Genomic DNA, 20291 nt, shown 5'->3' with positions numbered 1-20291 from the left:
ACGAACTCACACACAATGCTGGAGGAACTCAGCAGGCCAGGCAGTATCTATGGAAAAATGTTCAGACGATGTTTCGGGCCTGGCCTGCTGAGTTCCTCCGGCGTCGTGTGTGGGCGTTGTTCGGAACTCCCAGCATCTGCAGATTTTGTCTTGTTTGGGCCTTCCAGACTATGTGACTAACTGCTTGGGTTCTTATAATTAATGGAGAGACCCCTTCAGCCTTCAAGGCTATAGGACTAACAGCTTGGTGTCTTCTAATTGATGGGGAACCATATGTCTAATTTTGTGTAAGGTAGGGAAGCATTCAGAAACTTGTCGATAAGGTCTAAGTGGGAACTGTTGGCCCCTGTAAACTGCTTCACTGCGTGTATTTGAAGGTATAAAAGACCATGATTGTACTCACTTCAGTAGAGTCTCTTAGCAGGCTCTCCGTGATCATGTAATAAAGTAATTAAACCAAATACCTGGGTCTGTGTCTTTGTTTGAGTCTCATTGGTGATAGTAGATTTCTCTGACACTCATCAAGGTGCATCTGGAGAATTGCGTATGGTTCTGGTTATCCCATTATAGGAAGGGTGCTGAGGCCTTGGAGCAGGTGCAGAAGACGTTTACCAGAATATTGAGGCCAAAGGGACATCTAGATTATGGAATGCACTGCCCAGGGTGGTGGTAGAGGCAGATACATTAGGCACTTTGAAGAGGCGTTTAGACAGGCACATGAACGTGAAGGAAATGGAGGGATATGGACATTGTGTAGGCAGGAGAGATTAGTTTCGATGGCCACTTGATGATTAATGTAACTGGTTGTGGGCTGAAAGGCTGTTCCTGCTCCACTGATCTATGTTGTACATCCCCCACAGACAGTCAGCATCGAGCAACAGAAACCATTTCCTCACTAGACCCTCCTGAATCTTTGGCTCATTAAATCTGTCAAAGTATTCACTGTAGGGAAGAGTTTTCCTCCATTTACCCTGCTGTCTTCCTTTATCTCCTCTCAACCTCCGGGAGAACCAAAACCTCTCCTGTATAACCTTGCAATGTAAATGCCCCATCTCCTCTCTTCTTTTGTTCCCAGGGCAGTTCTGGTCAGAAATAAGCACCGAATTGTTAATCCCACCGGTCCAGAGTGTGATGAGTCAGATTATCCCTCTGAGGCTAAACATTAGTTATTATAGAACAGTACAGGCCATTTGGCCCACAATGTTGTGCCAGACTTTTAACCTACTCCATGATCAATCTAACCCTTTCCTCCTACAAAGCTCACAAACCTCCATTTTTCTTTCAGTCAAATGCCTACCTAAGAGTCTCCCAAATCTCCCAAATATATCAGCCTCGACCAAAACCTTGGCAGAATGTCCCATGCACCCACAATTCTCTGTGTAAAAATAACTACCTCTGAATCTCCCCTAAACCTTCCTCCACTCACCTTAAAATCGTACTCCCTCATACTAGCCATTTCCACCCTGGGAAAAAGTCTCTGGCTGTGCCCTCAATCTATGCCTCTTGTCATCTTGTACACCTCCATCAAGTCACCTCTCATCCTCCTTCCCTCCAGAGAGAAAAGCCCGAGCTCACTCAACCTATCCTCATAAGACATGCCCTCCAATCCAGGCAGCATCCTGGCAGATCTCCTCTGCACCCTCTCTAAAGCTTCCATTTCCTTCCTATAATGAGGTGGCCAGCACTGAACATTCGACATGTGGCCAGAGTTTCATAGAGCTGAATCATTGCCTCGTAGTTCTTGAACTCAGTTCAGTGAATAATGAAGGCCAACACCTTCTTAAGGCCAACACACGTTTTGCCACCCTATCAAGTTGTGTGGCAGCTCGGAGGGATCCACGTTGTGGATGATAGATCTCCACAGCAAGCGATGTGAGGGGTGACGTACCTCGTGAAATGGAGAAGGGAGCTGTGCTGGTTTCCACGTTGGTTCTGCTCACACCTTGAGCGGGTGGTGCTGCGGCCTCCTCTGGTGCCCGTGGGGAAGAGACTCTGAACCACTGGCTCCACCACTCCCTGGCACGACGTCTAAACTGTCGGTTCAGCAGAGCGTACAGAACTGGGTCCAGGACGCAGTTGCTGAAGGTCAGCCAGGTCACGAGGAAGTCCAGCATCCTGGCAGACCCACTCCCGGAGGGAGTTCGGCGGTGAAGGCTGGAGGCGAAGTACGGCAGCCAGGTGAGAACAAAGGTGGTCACCACTCCAACAATGGTCTTTACCGTTCTGGACTCCAGCGCCATGTCCGACGCACTCCCGGCGCTCAGGTTAAAGGTCGAGTTGGAGGAGATGAGGCTGGCCCACTTGCGCGGAAGGCTGGCCTGCAGTAGTCTGAGGGGCCTCGGCTCTGTGAGGACCAAGCTGCCTTCCTGTCTAGAGGACAGGCTGCTGGCAAACCGCTGGGCCTTGGCCGACAGGCGCTTCCGTGTAATTCGGTAGATCAAGCAATAGGAGATGGTGACTACCACCACAGAGGTCAGATACACCCAGATAAAAAGGTAGATGCCGTAAGCGAGGCTGGAACCTCCGTCCGGCCAACTGTAGTCACACAAACACTTGGAGGGGGAAAACCGATAGAGGCCTACACCAAAAAATGGTGGCAATCCACAGAGGAGTCCGGCCCACCACAGGAAGGCAATCATCCTCTTTGCTTTCTCTCTGGTGATGGTGAGTACAAAAGGCCTGGCGATCACATAGTACCTGTCCACCGCAATCCCTGCCACGCACAGGATGGAAACCAGCCTCAAGGAGAAGGTGAGGAAGCCCAAGATCTGGCAGAATGTTGCGCCCAGTGGCCACGCCTGGGCAATGATGGCGGCGAGGACAAAGGGAGGGCCAAGCAGCAGGAGCAGCAGGTCAGCCAGTGCCAGGGATGCCACGAACATGTTGGTGATGCTCCTCAGGGGCTGGGACTTGGAGACCAGTGCCAGCACCAGGGCGTTGAGAGGTAGGCCGACCACCAAGATGAGCAGGTAGAGGAGGGCCTGGGCGGCCATTTGTGCTGGTGTCTGCTCCTCTTGTCTGTAGCCATCGGGTTGTAGGTCCCCCAACACCGGGGTGGGGGGATTGTCCATGTTATCGTGATGACAGAAGCACCTGGTCCCCCTAGCACCGGGCTGCCCATCGGGGCCTCGTTAGCTCAGTCCTCGTGGGAGGCTCGTTCCCTCGGATGGAACCTTGGTGCAGAGGCTGGGAAAGGGTCAGGACCAGGCCACTGTTGACTTAAGGCCTTCTCAGCCACACCGTTGCTTCTGCTGGCCCAGCCAGAGGTCTCAGGCCAAGACGGCACCTGTGGAAGCAAAGACAAAACATAGCACCATAAGATATTGGAGCAGAATTAGGCCATTTGGCCCATCAAGTATGCTCCGCCATTTCAGCATGGCCGATTCATTTCTCTCTCAGCCTCGTTCTCCTTCCTTCTCCCCACACTCTGACTAAACAAGAATCTATCCACCTCTGCCTTAAATATACCCAGTGACATGGCCTCCAAAGCTGCCTATAGCAACAGCTTCGCCTCTCTCTGGCTAAAGAAATCCCTCCTCATCTCTGTTCTAAATCAATGTCCCTCTATTCTGAGACTGTGTCCTCTGGGTCTAGACACACCCACTATAGGAAATATCCTCTCCACATCCACTCCATCAAGGCCCTTTAACATTCGATAGGTTTCAGTGAGATTTCTCTCCCCCCCCCCCACCCCCAGCATTGTTTTGAATTCCAGTGTATATAAACTCAGAACCATCAAAAGCTCCTCATATGATGAGCCCTTCCATCCTGGAATCACTTTTGTGAACCTTGTCCAATGTCAACACATCCTTTCTTAGATAAGGGACCCAGAACTGCTCACAATACTCCAAGTGAAGCCTCAGCTTTACAAAGCCTCAACGTTACATCCTTGCTGTTATATTCTACTTGTCTTGAAACGAATACAAACATTACATTTGCCTTCCTCAGCACTGATTTAATCGGCAAATTAACCTTTAGGGAATCCTGCACGAGGACTCCCAAGTTCCTTTGCACTTCAGATTTTTGGATCTTCTCTCTATTTAAAAACCAGTCTAGGCTTTTATTTCTTCTACCAAAGTCCATGGCCATACAGTTCCCAACACTTTATTCCAATTGCCCATTCCCTTAATCTGTCTAAGCCCTTCTACAGCCTCCCTGTTTTCTCAACACTACATACCCCTCCACCTATCTTCGCATCATCTGCAAACTTTGCCACAAAGGCATCAATTCCATCATCCATATCATTAACATATAATGTAAAAAGAATCAGTCCCAACACAGACCCCGTGGAACACCACTAGTCAATGGCAGCCAAGCAGAAAAGGCTCCCTTTTTTCTCCACTCTTTGCCTCCTGCCCATCAGCCATTGCTCTATCCATGATAGTATCTTTCCTGTAATACCATGGGTTCTTAGCTTTTTAAGTAGCCTCATCTGTGGTACTTTGTCAAAGGTATTCTAAAAATCCAAATACACAACATCCATCAATTCTTCTTTGTCCATCCTGCTTGTTATTTCTTCAAAGAATTCCAAACGATTTGTCAGGCAAGATTTCCCCGTAAGGAAACCTATTTTATCATGTTCCTCAAAGTATCCCAAAAACACACCCTTAACAATCAACTCCAACATGAAATTAAGAATGAAATTAGGAGAGCCAGAAGGGGCCATGAGAAGACCTCGGTGGACAGGATGAAGGAAAACCCCAAGGCATTCTACAAATACGTGAAGAGCAAGAGGATAAGACGTGAGAGAATAGAACCAATCAAGTGTGAGAGTAGATAAGTGTGAGATAGCAGAGGCACTTAATGAATACTTTGTTTCAGTATTCACTACGGAAAAGGATCTTGGCAATTGTAGGGATGACTTACAGTGGACTGAAAAGCTTGAGCATGTAGACATTAAGGAAGAGGACGTGCTGGAGCTTTTGGAAAGCGTCAAATTGGATAAGTCACCGGGACCGGACGGGATGTACCCCAGGCTACTGTGGAAAGCAAGGGAGGAGATTGCTGAGCCTCTGGTGATGATCTTTGCATCATCAATGAGGACGGGAGAGGTTCAGGAGGATTGGTTGCGGATGTTGATCCCTTATTCAAGAAAGGAGTAGAGATAGCCCAGGAAATTATAGACCAGTGAGTCTTACTTCAGTGGTTGATAAGTTGATGGAGAAGATCCTGAGAAGCAGGATTTATGAACATTTGGAGAGGCATAATATGATTAGGAATAGTCAGCATGGCTTTGTCAAAGGCAGGTTGTGCCTTGTGAGCCTGATTGAATTTTTTGAGGATATGACTAAACACATTGATGAAGGTAGACCCGTAGATGTAGTGTATATGGATTTCAGAAAGGCATTTAATAAGGTACCCATGCAAAGCTTAATGAGTAAGTAAGGAGGCATGGGATCCAGGGGACATTGCTTTGTGGATCCAGAACTGGCTTGCCCATAGAAAGTAAAGAGTGGTTGTAAAAACACAAAATGCTGGCAGAACTCAGCAGGCCAGACAGCATCTATGGGAGGAGGTAGTGACGATGTTTCGGGCCAAAACCCTTCATCAGGAGTGGTTGTAGATGGGTTATATTCTGCATGGAGGTCAGTCACCAGTGGTGTGCCTCAGGGATCTGTTCTGGGACCTCTACTCTTCGTGATTTTTATAAATGACCTGGATGAGGAAGTGGAGGGATGGGTTAGTAAATTTGCTGATGACACAGAGGATGGGGGTGTTGTGGATAGTGTGGAGGGCTGTCAGATGTTACAGCGGGACATTGATAAGATGTAAAACTGGGCTGAGAAGTGGCAGATGGAGCTCAACCCAGATAAATGTGAGGTGGTTCATTTTGGTAGGTCAAGTATGATGGCAGAATATAATATTAATGGTAAGACTTTTGGCAGTGTGGAGGATCAGAAGGACCTTGGGGTCATAGTCCATAGGATGCTCAAAGCAGCTGCACAGGTTGACTCAGTGGTTAAGAAGGCATATGGTGCATTGGCATTCATCAACTATAGGATTGAGTTTAAGAGCCGAGAGGTATTGATGCAGCTATATAGGACCCTGGTCAGGCCCCACTTGGAGTACTGTGCTCAGTTCTGGTCGCCTCACTACAGGAAGGACATGAAAACCATAGTGTTATGATCCCAGCCCCCTCCTTTGTGAGAATCGCAAGAGCACCCGTTGAGGGGGCAGGGGGGGGGGGTGGGTCAGTAGACCCAGGAAGTGAGAGAGAGAGAGAAACGTGCCAAATTGCAGGTCCCACCCGGGATGCAGAATAAGACGACAGCGACTATTGTCTCATGGAGACCACGTGAAAAGCCCTCGGGCAAGGTGGGCTGGTTGAGAGAGAGATTGCATCATCCCAACCTGATTGACACCTGCGACCCCGTGAGGAAGTATAAAGGAGAGTCTCAGGGGGACAGCCCCCTCAGACGCACTAAGCAGACACGAGAGAGTGATCCCACAGCAGCGGGAAGCCATTCTGAAGGAAGCCATGTGCGTTAGATCCCGGGATTGGAATTTGTGGCTGGAATCACAGAAAACCGCTTTTAACTAAGATCGGGGAGAGGAAACCAATGCTCCCCCGATTTCACGGAAGCTTCATCAAGACTCGGCAAGTTCTTTCTCTTCTCCCCCAATCTCTCTCTCTCTCTCTCTCGGTCGCCCCACGTGAAACCCAGCGATTTTCAAAGGGCTGAGGCCTGCAGCCTTCTGAGTGACTTATATTTCCAACAGACAATCTATTAACCCCTAGACAACCGTAGAGCTCACTTCTTAATGATGATTATTACTATACCCGCGCGTTAGATTGAGTGTTGACGATGTGCACTATCTGAATGTATGTACTAACCTTACTTTTGTGTTCCTTTATAAATAAAAACGTTTGAAAATAGTGACATCAGACTTCAACGGACCTCTCTATCTTTGCTGGTAAGTTCCCCAGTTACAGGATTCGTAACAATAGAAAGGGTGCAGAGGAGATTTACAAGAATTTTGCCTGGATTGGGGAGCATGCCTTATGAGAATAGGTTGAGTGAACTCGGCCTTTTCTCCTTGGAGTGACAGAGGATGAGAGGTGACATGATAGAGGTGTGCAAGATAATGAGAAGCGTTGATGGTGTGGATAGTCAGAGGCTTTTTCCCAGGGCTGAAACAGATAGCATGAGAGGGCACAGTTTTAAGGTGCTTGGAAGAAGGAACGGAGGAGATGTCAGGGGTAAGTTTTTTTATGCAGAGAGTGGTGAGTGCATGGAATGGGCTGCTGACAGCGGTGGTGAAGGCAGATATGATAGGGTGTCTTACGAGACTCCTGGATAGGTACATAGAGCTTAGAAAAATAGAGGATGATGGGTAAGCCTAGGTAGTTCTAAGGTAGGGACATGTTCGGCACAGCTTTGTGGGCCAAAGGGCCTGTATCGTGCTGTAGGTTTTCTCTGTTTCTAACATCTTTCCAACCACTGAGGTCAGACAAGCTGGCCGAAAATTTCCATTCTTCTGCCTCTCTCCCTTCTTGAAGAGTGGAGTGATATTTGCAATTTTCCAGTCCTCCAGAACCATTCTAGAATCTACTGATTCTTGAAAAACCATTGCTAATACCTCCACAATCTCTTCAGCCAACCCTTTCAGAACCCTGGGGTGTCGACCGTCTACTCCAGGTGATTTATCTACCTTGGGACTTTTCAGTTTCCCATGCACCTTCTCCCTACTAATGGCAGCTTCACTCACATTTACCCCTTCAGTCTTGAACTTCTAGCATACTGCTGGTGTCTTCCACAGTGAAAACCAATGCAAGATACTTATTCATTTCCTTGTCTCCCATTAATACCTCTCCATCACCTTTTTCCAGTGGTCCGATACCTACTCTCACTTCTCTTTTACTCTTCACACATCTGAAGAAACTTTTGGCATCTTCTTTAATATTATTAGCTAACTTACTTTTGTATTCCATCTTTTCCCTCTTTATGACTTTTTTTAGTTGCCTTCTGATGGTTTTTAAAAGCTTCCCAATACTCTAACTTCCCACTATTTTTTGCCCTATTATAGGCCCTCTCTTTTGCTTTTATGTTGGCTTTGACTTCACTTGTCTGCCATGGTTGCATCATCCTGCCTTTAGAAGATGTATTCTTCTTTGGAATGCACCTATCCTGTGCTTTCTGAGCTGCTCCCAGAAACTCCAGCCATTGCTGCTCTGCCATTATCCCTGCTAGTGTCCCCTTCCAATCAACTTTGGCCAGCTCCTCTCTCATGCCTCTGAAATTCCATTTACTCCACTGTAATACTGATACTTCTGACTTTATCTTCTCCTTTTCAGATTGCAGGTTGAATTCTACCAAATTATGATTACTGGCCCCCAGGAGTTCCTTTACCTTAAGCTCCTTAATCAATTCTGGTTCATTGCACAAAACCAAATCCAAAATAGCTTATCCCCAAGTGGGCCAACCACGAGCTGCTCTAAAAAACCATCTTGTAGGCATTCTACAAATTCTCTCCCTTGGGATCCAGCACCAACCTGATTTTCCCAGTCTACCTGCATATTGAAATCCACCATGACTCTGGTAACGTTGCCCTTTTGACATGCATTTTCTATATTCCATTGTAATTTGTAGCCCACATCTTTGCTAATGTTCCAAGCCCTGTATATAACTCCCATCAGGGTCTTTATACTCCTGCGGTTTCTTAGCTTTACCCACAATGATTCAACATCTTCCAATCCTATATCACCTCTTTCTTAAGATTTGATTTCAATTTTACCAACAGAGCCACCTCACCTTGTCTGTTTACCTGCCTGTCCTTTCAATACAATGTATATTCTTAGATGTTAAGCTCCCAGCTATAATCTTCTTTCAGCCACGATTGAACGATGACTACAATGCCATACATGTCAGTCTCTCACTGTGTGGCAAGCTCATCTACCTTATTCCATATACTGTACCGCGTGCATTCAAATGTAACATTTTCAATCCTGTAATCATCACCCATTTTGATATTGCCCCCTTCTACATTGCAACTCATTTTGTTGTCTGTAGTTTTGCCCTATCATCAGCCTGTCCTTTCTAGCAGTTCCACTGCACAAAGCTTCCATTTGTAAACCAACAGTCCCATCCTCAGCCCTGTCACTCGGGTTCCCATCCCCCTGCCAAGTTAGTTTAAACCTTCCCGAACAGCTCTAGCAAACCTGACAGCAAGGATATTAGTCCCCCTCCGGTTCAAGTGTAACCCGTCCCTTTTCTACAGGCTGTACCTTCCCCAGAAGAGATCCCAATGATCCTGAAATCTGAACTCCTGCCCCCTGCACCCATTCCTCAGCCACGCATTCAACTGCCAAATGCTCCTATTTCTACCCTCAATGGCGTGTAGCGCAGGCAGCAATCTGGAGATTACTTTCCTAATGGTCTTACATTGCAACTTTCTACCTAGCTCCCAAAACCTCTCTTTAGGACCTCCTCACCTTTCCTACCTATGTCATTGGTGCCAATATGTACCAAGATGTCTGGCTGCTCAACCTCTCCCTTTAGAATGCTGTAGAAAAAGACATCCCTGACCCTGGCACCTGGGAGGCAATATACCATCTGGGTGTCTCTATTGCTCTGACTATGGAATCTCCTATCACTACTGCAGATCTCTTCTCCTCTCTTCTCATCTGAGCCACAGCACCAGACACAGTCACTGCATATCCTCCGCAGTAGTTTGTCCCCCTCAACAGTATCCAGAACGGTATACTTGCTATTGAGGGGAACTGCCAGAGTTCCCTGCACTGGCTGCCCATTTCCTTTCATTTTCCTGACAGTACCTGTGTCCTGCAACCTAGGGGTGACTACCTCTTTGTAGCTCCTATCACTTACTCAGTCTCCCATATGAGCCGAAGGACATCGGTCTGCAGCTCCGGTTCCCTAACATGCTCTCCAAGGAGCTGCAGCTCAGTGTACCTGGTGCAGATGTGGTTATCTGGGAGGCTGGAGTTCTTCCAGAATTCCCATCTCTCACACAAAGAATACAGCACAGCCGCTGGAGATATACTCACTGCACCTGCTGTGTCCTAACACACGAGGCACGAGGAATAAAGAAGAGGAAGGAGATACTTACTTCACCCAAGCCTGATGAACCAAAGCCATTCTCACACTGGACCACTCATACAATGGCCACTCTGTTTACCCCTGCCTTATTTTTATTCACAATCCCATTCACTGATTGGGACAGCTCAATCTCCAAAAACTGCCATAAAGCGCTGCTTTTTTCATCTTCAGTTGTGGGCCTGTGTGAAGTTGGCTTTTCGTCCTGTGCTCCCGTGCACTGATGGGGCACAGTTCAAATACAGACCATAGAACAGTAAAGGCTCCGCAGCCCAAAATGTTTTAGAGCATAAAACAGAACAGTACTGCAGTGTATGGGCCCTTCAGCCCATGATGTTGTGCCGAATTTTAATCTACTCTAAGATCAATCTGACCATTCCTTCCCACATAGCCTCCATTTTTCTTTCATCCACATACCTATCTAAGAAGAATAGCCGTTAACTTGGCTGTGGAGTTATCGGGGCACTGTCATGATGGTGTTTCAGTAGCAAGCTATTCTTGTTTTTACGAGGCCGAGTTGCTAGCTTGACGCTCAACCCATCTTGGATTCGAACTCGGGAACCATCGCTCCGGAGTCCGACACTGATACTGTTGTGCCGCCAAGTGGGTCTACGTACCTATCTAAGAGTCTCTTAAATGTCCCTAATGTATCTGCCTCAACCACCACCCCTGACAGGGCATTCCACACACCTGCCACTCTGTGCAATGGACCTAGCTTTACCACTCCCTCCATACATTTGTCTAATTATCTTAAAATTATGCCCCTCGTATTAGCTATTTTCTCCCTGGTCCATCTTGGGCTATACTGCTCTGTGTTTTTTAATACCTTGGCCAAAGTCATTGGTATTGAAATCGGTTTATTACTAAGAAACAGTGAAAAGTTTGCTTTGCGCACAGTACAGAATGTAGAATGAAGTGTAAAAGCTGCAGAGAAAGTGCAGTGCGGGAACACAGTGAGGTAGATTGTGAGGTCTAGGGTCCATCCTATTATAAAGAGATCTGTTCAAAAGTGGGTGACAGCCAGGTAGAATGAAAACTGGGACTGCAGTGAGAAAGGGTGAGGTGGAGGGAGGAGAGGGAATGCCTGGCAAGAAAATCTTAAATGCGCAAGTGTTGGTGGTTCTGCCTGAGAGAGATAAAGATTAGCTTTTGTCACATGTAGATCGAAGCAAACAGTGAAATGCGTTATTTGCGTCAATGACCAACACAATCCAAGGATGTGCTGGGGGTGGCCTGCAATGGTTTTGACCCTCCTGGCGCCAACATAGCATGCCACAGCTTACTAACGCTTACTAATCCATACGTCTTTGGAACGTGGGAGGGAACAGGAACATCTGGAAGAAAGCCACGCGGTCATGGGGAGAACGTACAAACCCCTTACAGACATTGACAGGAATCAAACCACAATCAGTGATCACTGGTGCGGTAAAGCAATTGCACTAACTGTTATACTACCCTCCTCTTGCTGCTGACAGTTGGTGGTGAAGGCTTGTTAATCACTGCTGAATGATCTAACGGGGATGTAAAGTGAAACTTGTTTTGCAATTTTAAATATGTCTGCCACTTGCAGGGAGGGTGTTGTGGTCAGCAGGGGCCAGCTGGGCCGAAGGACTTGTTAACATGCTGTTTTCTTGTAAATAGCGATAAGAATAGCAGAGAGATAAGGGATCTCAAACTAAATATTTCACAGCAGCTGCAAGTAGTAATAAAGCCGATTCTGAATCTTGCTAGAAATGTGAAATACCCAGCAAATCGTGCAGCATCTGAGGAGGTAGAAACAGAGTGAATGTAACAGACTGCTGACATTGCACAGAACTGCAAAATGCTATGGGATCTTTTAAATCTACTTGTATTTCTATATCACCTTACATTTACTCATTACGCCTCATCTCATTTTAGCCACAATAAGATATAGAAGCAGAATTAGGCCATTCAGTCCATCTAGTCTGCTCCATCATTCCAGCAAGTTAACCTTTAGGGAATCCTGTATTACGACTCACAATGAGTTACTTCTGAAGTGGGAGTACAACTGTCTCGATGTCTCACCCAGATAATGTCAGGATTCTTGGCAGTGTGGAGGAACAGAGGGATAAATGGAGTCCACATCAATAGATCGTTCAACGCAGCTGCACAGGTCGATAGGGGTGTTCAGAAGGCAACTGGTGTTTTGGCCATCATTAGTCAGGGGATTGAGTTCAAGATCCACAAGGTAATTTTGCAGCTCCATAAAACACTGGTTATAGACCACACTTGGAGTAGTGTGTTCAGTTCTGTTTGTTTCAGTATAGTAGCTTTTCTCAACTTTTTTTGCCTTGGTGAAACCCTTGAAATAATATTCAGATCTCAGGGAATCCCTGCATAATTTTTTATATCTACAGTTGACAGTATATTAGTGTGATATAACAATCCAAAAACCATTGTCAATGCTCCTTTGAAAACAGAATGAATTTTTAGTCAACCTTTCTTGAAAAAAAAACCAGATAGCTAAGCTTAGCTTACCTTTCTTGAAATTACACTTTCTTTCTCTTTCATAAATTTTAAAAAATCATAAGGGAAACATGATACATTCCTCAATTCTGGGTCAACTTGAGATAAGCACACAGATTTCACTTTCAACTGAAATGAGATGGTTTCTATCCTTGCTCTTGATGCCTGTTAAACAAGAAAAAACATGCTCACATATGTAAATAAATATGAATAAATCTGAAGGGTTTCTACAGTTATATTAATAGCAAAAGGATAGTGCAGGATAAAATTGGTCCCTTAGAGAATCAGAGTGGACAACTATGTGTGGAGCCGAAAGAGATGGGGGAGATTTTGAACAATTTCTTTTCTTTGGTATTCACTAAGGAGAAGGATATTGAATTGTGTAAGGTAAGGGAAACAAGTAGGGAAGTTATGGAAACTATGACGATTAAAGAAGAAGTAGTACTGGCACTTTTAAGGAATATGAAAATGGATAAATCTCCAGGTCCTGACAGGATATTCCCTACGACCTTGAGGGAAGTTAGTGTAGAAATAGCAGGGGCTCTGACAGAAATATTTCAAATGTCATTAGAAATGGGGATGGTGCCGGAGGACTGGCGTATTGTTCATGTGGTTCCATTGTTTAAAAAGGGTTCTAAGAGTAAACCTAGCAATTATAGGCCTGTCAGTTTGACATCAGTGGTGGGTAAATTAATAGAAAGTGTTCTTAGAGATGGTATATATAATTATCTGGATAGACAGGGTCTGATTAGGAACAGTCAACATGGATTTGTGCGTGGAAGGTCATGTTTGACAAAACCTATTGAATTTTTTGAAGAGGTTACTAGGAAAGTTGACAAGGGTAAAGCGGTGGATGTTGTCTATATGGACTTCAGTAAGGCCTTTGACAAGATTCCGCATGGAAGGTTAATTAGGAAGGTTCAGTCGTTAGGTATTAGTATTGAAGTAGTAAAATCGATTCAATAGTGGCTGGATGGGAGATGCCAGAGAGTAGTGGTGGATAACTGTTTGTCAGGTTGGAGGCCGGTGACTAGTGGTGTGCCTCAGGGATCTGTACTGGGTCCAATGTTGTTTGTCATTTAAATTAATGATCTGGATGATGGAGTGGTGAATTGGATTAATAAGTATGGGGATGATACTAAGGTAGGTGGCATTGTGGCTAATAAGGTTTTCTAAGCTTGCAGAGAGATTTAGGCCAGTTAGCAGAGTGGGCAGAACGATGGCAGATGGAGTTTAATGCTGATAAGTGTGAGGTGCTATATTTTGGTAGGAATAATCCAAATTGGACATAAATGGTAGGGCATTGAGGAATGCAGTAGAACAGAGTGATCTAGGAATAATGGTGCATAGTTCCCTGAAGGTGGAATCTCATGTGGATAGGGTGGTGAAGAAAGCTTTTGGTATGCTGGCCTTTATTGAGTGTAGGAGTTGGGAAGCAGCGTGCACGGCCTCTCTGGAGATGGATATCAGTTACTTGTTCAGTAGGGATCCGTGCACAATCCTGATTTGATGGGGACAGACGTGAGAGTGCGGAGGAACATCCGGAGAAACTTCTGAAATGCCCGCTTCGCTGCCGCTGCTACTGTGCGGTCCGGAACCTCTGGAGGAGAAGGCCTCCGAGACCTCGGCTTCGCTTGTTTCAGCGGCCGGGACGAGGTCGAAGGCGCCCAGAAGAGGATGGCGCTCCGGAGGCTCGAAGTTTTCGGACGGACTCAGAGTCTGCTGTGGTCGGGTGCTTCTGAGGCATTGTCAGTGCCTGGAAGTTTATGGCAGGGAGAGTTCCCCGTTTGCTGCCTGATATCGGGACGATCGGGACTTGAGACGTTTTAAACCACGTCCATGGTCTGCGTTTATCGAATTATGGTATTGCTTTGCACTGTTGTAACTATCTGTTATAATTATGTGGTTTTGTCAGTGTGGGTCTTGGTTTGTCCTTTTTTAAATTTTGTGATATCACTGTGGAGGAACATTGTATCATTTCTTAATGCATGTATGTATTTCTAAATGACAATAAACGAGGACTGAGTGTCCTCATAATCTAATAATCTAATGTTAAAATTGTACAAGACATTGATAAGGCCGAATTTGGAATATTGTGTACAGTTCTGGTCACCGAATTGTAGGAAAGATATTAACAAAATAGAGAGAGTACAGAGAAGATTTACTAGAATGTGACCTGGGTTTCAGCACCGAAGTTACAGGGAAAGGTTGAACGAGTTAGGTCTTTATTCTTTGGAGTGTAGAAGGTTGAGGGGGACTTGATAGAGGTATTTAAAATAATGAGGGGGATAGATCGAGTTGATGTGGATAGGCTTTTTCCATTGAGAGTAGGGGAGATTCAAACCAGAGGACATGATTTGAGAGTTGGGGGGCAAAAGTTTAAGGGTAAAATGAGGGGGAATTTCTTTACTCAGAGTGGTAGCTGTGTGGAACGAGCTTCCAGTAGAAGTGGTTGAGGCAGGTTCAGTATTGTCATTTAAAATAAAATTGGATAGGTATATGGACAGGAAAGGAATGGAGGGTTATGGGCTGTGTGGGCCAGTGGGACTAGGTGAGAGTAAACTTTCGGCACAGACTAGAAAGGCCGAGATGGCCTGTTTCCGTGCTGTAATTGTTATATTGTTATATAGTTAAGAAGTTGAAAACTGCAGCAAAATAACCATTGCTTTCCTATGAGTGACAGGATATTCTTCTTTCACAGAAATGCAGAACTTGTCCATGGGCAGGTCAGTAAATCTCATTCTGAGTGTATGATCAGAGTGCAGCTAACAAAGTTCTTCTTCTTCTCTCAAAGTCAAGTTCTCAGGCTGAGCTGAAGATTCAGAGAAAGGATCCCTCACTTGTGTTGAAAGGAAGGAAAATTACTGTTCAATTTTATTCTGCAGTTCTTCCAGGTGATTTTCAATAAGACCTGAGGTTGTCTGATATCCTTCCTCACTCTCAAGCCCAAGCAGTAGTGGAAACATTTCAAGATTTCTTTTGTCACATTTTTCCAAAGATTCAGTTTCCCTTTAAATCCAAGAATCTTGTCACTCGAAGTCAAAATATTTTTGCCAGGGCCTTGCATAGACTTGTTCAACTCGTTCATATGATGAAAATGTCTGTAGGCTAGTTTCTGCAGCCATTCTTCATCTTCAAAGCATTTAGCAAAATCTAAACCTTGCACGGGGAACCTTATCAAATGCCTTACTGAAATCCACATACACTATATCCACGGCCCTACCTTCATCAATGTGTTTTGTTACATCCTCAAAGAATTCAATCAGGCTTGTAAGGCACGACCTGCACTTGACAAAGCCTTGCTGACAGTTCCTAATCAGATTATGACCCTCCAAATGCTCATTAATCCTGCCTCTCAGGATCTTCTCCAACAATTTGCCTGCCACTGAAGTCAGACTCACTGGTCTATAATTTCCTGGGTTATCTCTACTCCCTTTCTTGAACAAGGGAAAACATTCGCAGCCCTCCAGTCCTTCTCCCGTCCCTATTGATGACTTGAAGACCATCGCAAGAGGCTCAACAATCTCCGCCCTCAATTCCCACCAAGGCCTGGGGTATATCCCATCTAACTTAATGTTTTACAAAAGCTCCAGCACATTCTCTTTCTTAATGTCTACATGCTCAAGCTTTTCAGTCTGCTGTAAGTCATCTCCACAATTACCAAGGTTATGAATCTTTTCAATTTTGCTGGAGCCATTGCTACATTTGTAAATTGTTTGCCACAGATGAGGCACAACTGAATAGGACAACCTGGATCACCAGTCCATGTAAAACCCATTGATAAGTAGCTTTCATTATAAAGACGGGCTTTTTGTGTCCATTGTTGCACTAGTACAGTGAAATGACTCAGAAGATTGTAACTGTTCATTGTTAACCTTATCAGAATTGTCCATAGGCCTAGGCCTACAACCCTCCACTTCCATCCCACGTCTACTCTTCAAAAATCGCCAAACTGCACCATCTTTAGAATGAAAATTTCCATCCAATGTTCTACTACACTGGTAGTTTGTTCACTCCCTTAAGTCAGTCAGTGGCATGAAGGGAAGCTGGGGGAGGTAACTCGGGAGGGAGAGATTTACGTCACAGCCCAAGTTGGGCCAGTCCATTCGATGCTCAGAAAATGCACTTCATGCTCATCAGCCTACCGTCCTCCCCTCCGTGCAATACAGCACTCACCGATTATCAGCCTACCGTCCTCCCCTCCATGCAATACAGCACTCACCGATTATCAGCCTACTGTCCTCCCCTCCGTGCAATACAGCACTCACCGATTATCAGCCTACCATGCTCCCCTCCGTGCAATACAGCACTCACCGATTATCAGCCTACCGTCCTCACCTCCATGCAATACAACACTCACCATCACCCTACCGTCCTCCCCTCCGTGCAATACAGCACTCACCGATTATCAGCCTACCGTCCTCCCCTCCATGCAATACAGCACTCACCGATTATCAGCCTACCATGCTCCCCTCCGTGCAATACAGCACTCACCGATTATCAGCCTACCGTCCTCCCCTCCATGCAATACAGCACTCACCGATTATCAGCCTACCGTCCTCCCCTCCGTGCAAAACAGCACTCACCGATTATCAGCCTACCATGCTCCCCTCCGTGCAATACAGCACTCACCGATTATCAGCCTACCGTCCTCCCCTCCGTGCAATACAGCACTCACCGATTATCAGCCTACCGTCCTCCCCTCCATGCAATACAGCACTCACCGATTATCAGCCTACCATGCTCCCCTCCGTGCAATACAGCACTCACCGATTATCAGCCTACCGTCCTCCCCTCCGTGCAATACAGCACTCACCGATTATCACCCTACCGTCCTCCCCTCCATGCAATACAGCACTCACCGATTATCAGCCTACCGTCCTCCCCTCCATGCAATACAGCACTCACCGATTATCAGCCTACCATGCTCCCCTCCGTGCAATACAGCACTCACCGATTATCAGCCTACCGTCCTCCCCTCCGTGCAATACAGCACTCACCGATTATCACCCTACCATCCTCCCCTCCGTGCAATACAGCACTCACCGATTATCAGCCTACCGTCCTCACCTCCATGCAATACAACACTCACCATCACCCTACCGTCCTCCCCTCTGTGCAATACAGAACTCACCGATTATCAGCCTACCGTCCTCACCTCCATGCAATACAGCACTCACTGATTATCAGCCTACTGTCCTCCCCTCCGTGCAATACAGCACTCACCGATTATCAGCCTACCGTCCTCCCCTCCGTGCAATACAGCACTCACCGATTATCAGCCTACCATCCTCCCCTTGCAAAATACAGAACTCATCAATTATCAGCCTACCGTCCTACCTTTGTGCAATACAACACTCACCATCACCCTACCATCCTTCCCTCTACAGTACAGCACTCACCAATTATCAGCCTACCATCCTCCCCTTGCGTAATACAGTGCTCATCAATTATCAATGGCCTCCCCATCTGGTGTTAACAACTGAGAATGGACTCAAGCAAATAAACACGGTCCTACTGCACTCTGCCATACTGGGCTGAGAGACCACTAACGAGATTGCTAACGGGACTGCTCGGTCACTGCCCATCACTGCGAAGTTCAAAAAACAATGTTTTCTTTAAATCACAAACTCCCGTGGAACCCCTAGCAACCTCTCACAGAACCCCAATTAAGAAAGTGGAAGGATGTGGAAGCTTTAGGAAGGGGGCAGAGGAGATTCAGCAGGCCTGGAGAGCATTTCTTACGGGGAAAAGCTTGGGCTTTTCTCTCTGGAGTGAAGGAGGGTGAGAGGTGACTTAATAGAGATGTACAAGATCATGAGAGCCATTGACAGAGTGGACTTGTCACAGGCAGAATTGGCTAACACCAGCGTGCATAATGAAAGTATCAAGGGGATTTCAGAGGTAGGTCTTTTACACAGAGTGGTTGGTGTGTGGAAAAAACTGCCAGAGGCAAATACTTTGGAGACATTTAGGAATCTCTTAGATATGTATCTAGACAAAAGAGGAATAGAGGGTTATGTAGCAGGGAAGGATTTGATTGATTTCAAAGTAGGTTAAAAGGCCAACACAACATCAGGAGCTGAAGTATAGTAGTCCTCTGTACTCGATGTACTCTATCAGTGTAGACAACTGCGCTGGGGAGAACGGTCAACCTTGGTTTTATCAAGTCACTGAAGAGGGATTTGAACACCTGACTTCTCATCTCAGGCTAAAGCAATAAAGAAAATCAGCTGATCCAAACTGGCACGCCAGCAGGACTTCAAGGCACTGTCAACAGATAGGACTCTAGTCTTTAGCAAAATAAACAGGAAAGCTTCCTCTAGACATATAATCGGAGGCCACTTTATTGGGTACACCTGAACACCTGCTCATTATTGCAAATATCTAATCAGCTAATCATGTGGCAGCAATTCAATGTACAAAAGCACGCCGACATGGTCCAGTTCAATGGCTGTTCAGACCAAACATCAGAATGGAGGAGAAATGTGACTTTGACCGTGGAATGATTGTAGGTGCCAGACATTTTGGTTTGATTATCTCAGAAACTGCTGACCTCTTGGTATTTTCACGCACAACAGTCTCGAGAGTTTGCAGAGAATAGTGCATGAAACAAAAGAAAAACATCCAGTAATTGGCAGTTCTGTGGGCGAGAAACACCTTGTTCGTGAGAGAGCTCAGAGAATGGCCAGAGAGGTTCAAGGTGACAGTAACTCAGATGACCACACATTACAACAGTAGTGTGCAGAAGAGTATTTCTGAAGACACAACACTTCAAACTTTGAACAGCACCAGAAAAGCACGAGCATACACTCAGTGGCCACTTTATTAGGTACAATCTGTACCTAATAAAGTGGCCACTGTGTGTAAGGGGTTTCTTGGTGTCCACGTTATCATCGACTGCCCTTTCTTTGGAAACAGATACCTGCTCTTACAAAAGCTAAAGTCACGCAAGTTAACAAAGGAACAGTTGCTGCCCAACAACTAACCCTAATGCTAACTACCCTAAGCAACGCCACCTGACTCCCAGTCCCTCCACTCTCACCACACACACATTCCCACGCATAACATGATTCTAAACAAACCCCCTTCTACCAATAATAAGATAAATGATTTTTAAGCATATATTCTCAGAACAGGAAGTAGAGTTGGACCCGAAGAGGCAGGGTCCAGTAGCACAGAATCTCCAGTGATGAGATTGATAACTCCAAGGGGGATAATTTTCCCACTGCCCACATACTAACACTGCTCCAAAAATAATTAAATTCATGCAAGTTAACAAATGAACAGTTGATTTACTCTGCCCTGAAAGGGAGTCACTCCCCCTGTAAAATTAACTCATGTTCTTACCAGCTCTGCTCCACGACCCTTCCTGAGCAAATCACACTTTCTACTGTTGAGAAAATTGCTTCCAACAACCTTGACTTGAACTGTCTGGGATATCTGCCCCAGCCTCACACTGTCTCCCCACACAGGGCCATCCGTCCTCGGAGGGAGTACTTGCTCCCGGGGTGATGGCCACTGGGTCAAATTCCTCAGCTTCTCGTAAGGGAAGCAAGATGCTTCCTGTTTCTGTCTTGTGTTCCTTTGTCAAGCCAGCCCAGTCCCTGTGGGCACTCCCGCTTCAGTTGTGTACATTGTCAGAGCAGGGATAAAGGGGAGGAGGAACGAGGGAGGGGGGTGAGCAAGGCAGGGAAAGTAATGTGGTACAGGGCGCACAAAAGAATTCTAAGCAGGTTTATTATCACT

The 20291-nt window shown here is 45.9% G+C and overlaps 1 protein-coding gene across 3 annotated transcripts in view; it reads right to left on the bottom strand.

Annotated features, from left to right (window-relative positions):
• LOC132378781 (G-protein coupled receptor 161-like) overlaps positions 1-20053 on the bottom strand; it is a 74369-nt gene extending 54316 nt beyond the window's left edge. For all 3 annotated transcript variants that reach the window (XM_059945940.1, XM_059945938.1, XM_059945937.1), the window contains exons 1-2: positions 19893-20053; positions 1889-3286 (exon numbers count right to left, since the gene is read on the bottom strand). In XM_059945940.1, coding sequence (XP_059801923.1) covers positions 1889-3071 — 1183 coding nt within the window. In that variant the 5' untranslated portion in view covers positions 3072-3286; positions 19893-20053. The remainder of the gene's footprint in view (positions 1-1888; positions 3287-19892) is intronic.
• Between the last annotated feature and the right edge of the window lie 238 nt (positions 20054-20291).

The sequence above is a fragment of the Hypanus sabinus genome, chromosome 21 (assembly GCF_030144855.1).
Source record: "Hypanus sabinus isolate sHypSab1 chromosome 21, sHypSab1.hap1, whole genome shotgun sequence".
NCBI classification, from domain to species: Eukaryota; Metazoa; Chordata; class Chondrichthyes; order Myliobatiformes; family Dasyatidae; genus Hypanus; species Hypanus sabinus.
The sequence above is the reverse complement of the archived record's forward strand: the minus strand, read 5'-3'. Positions and strand labels throughout refer to the sequence as shown.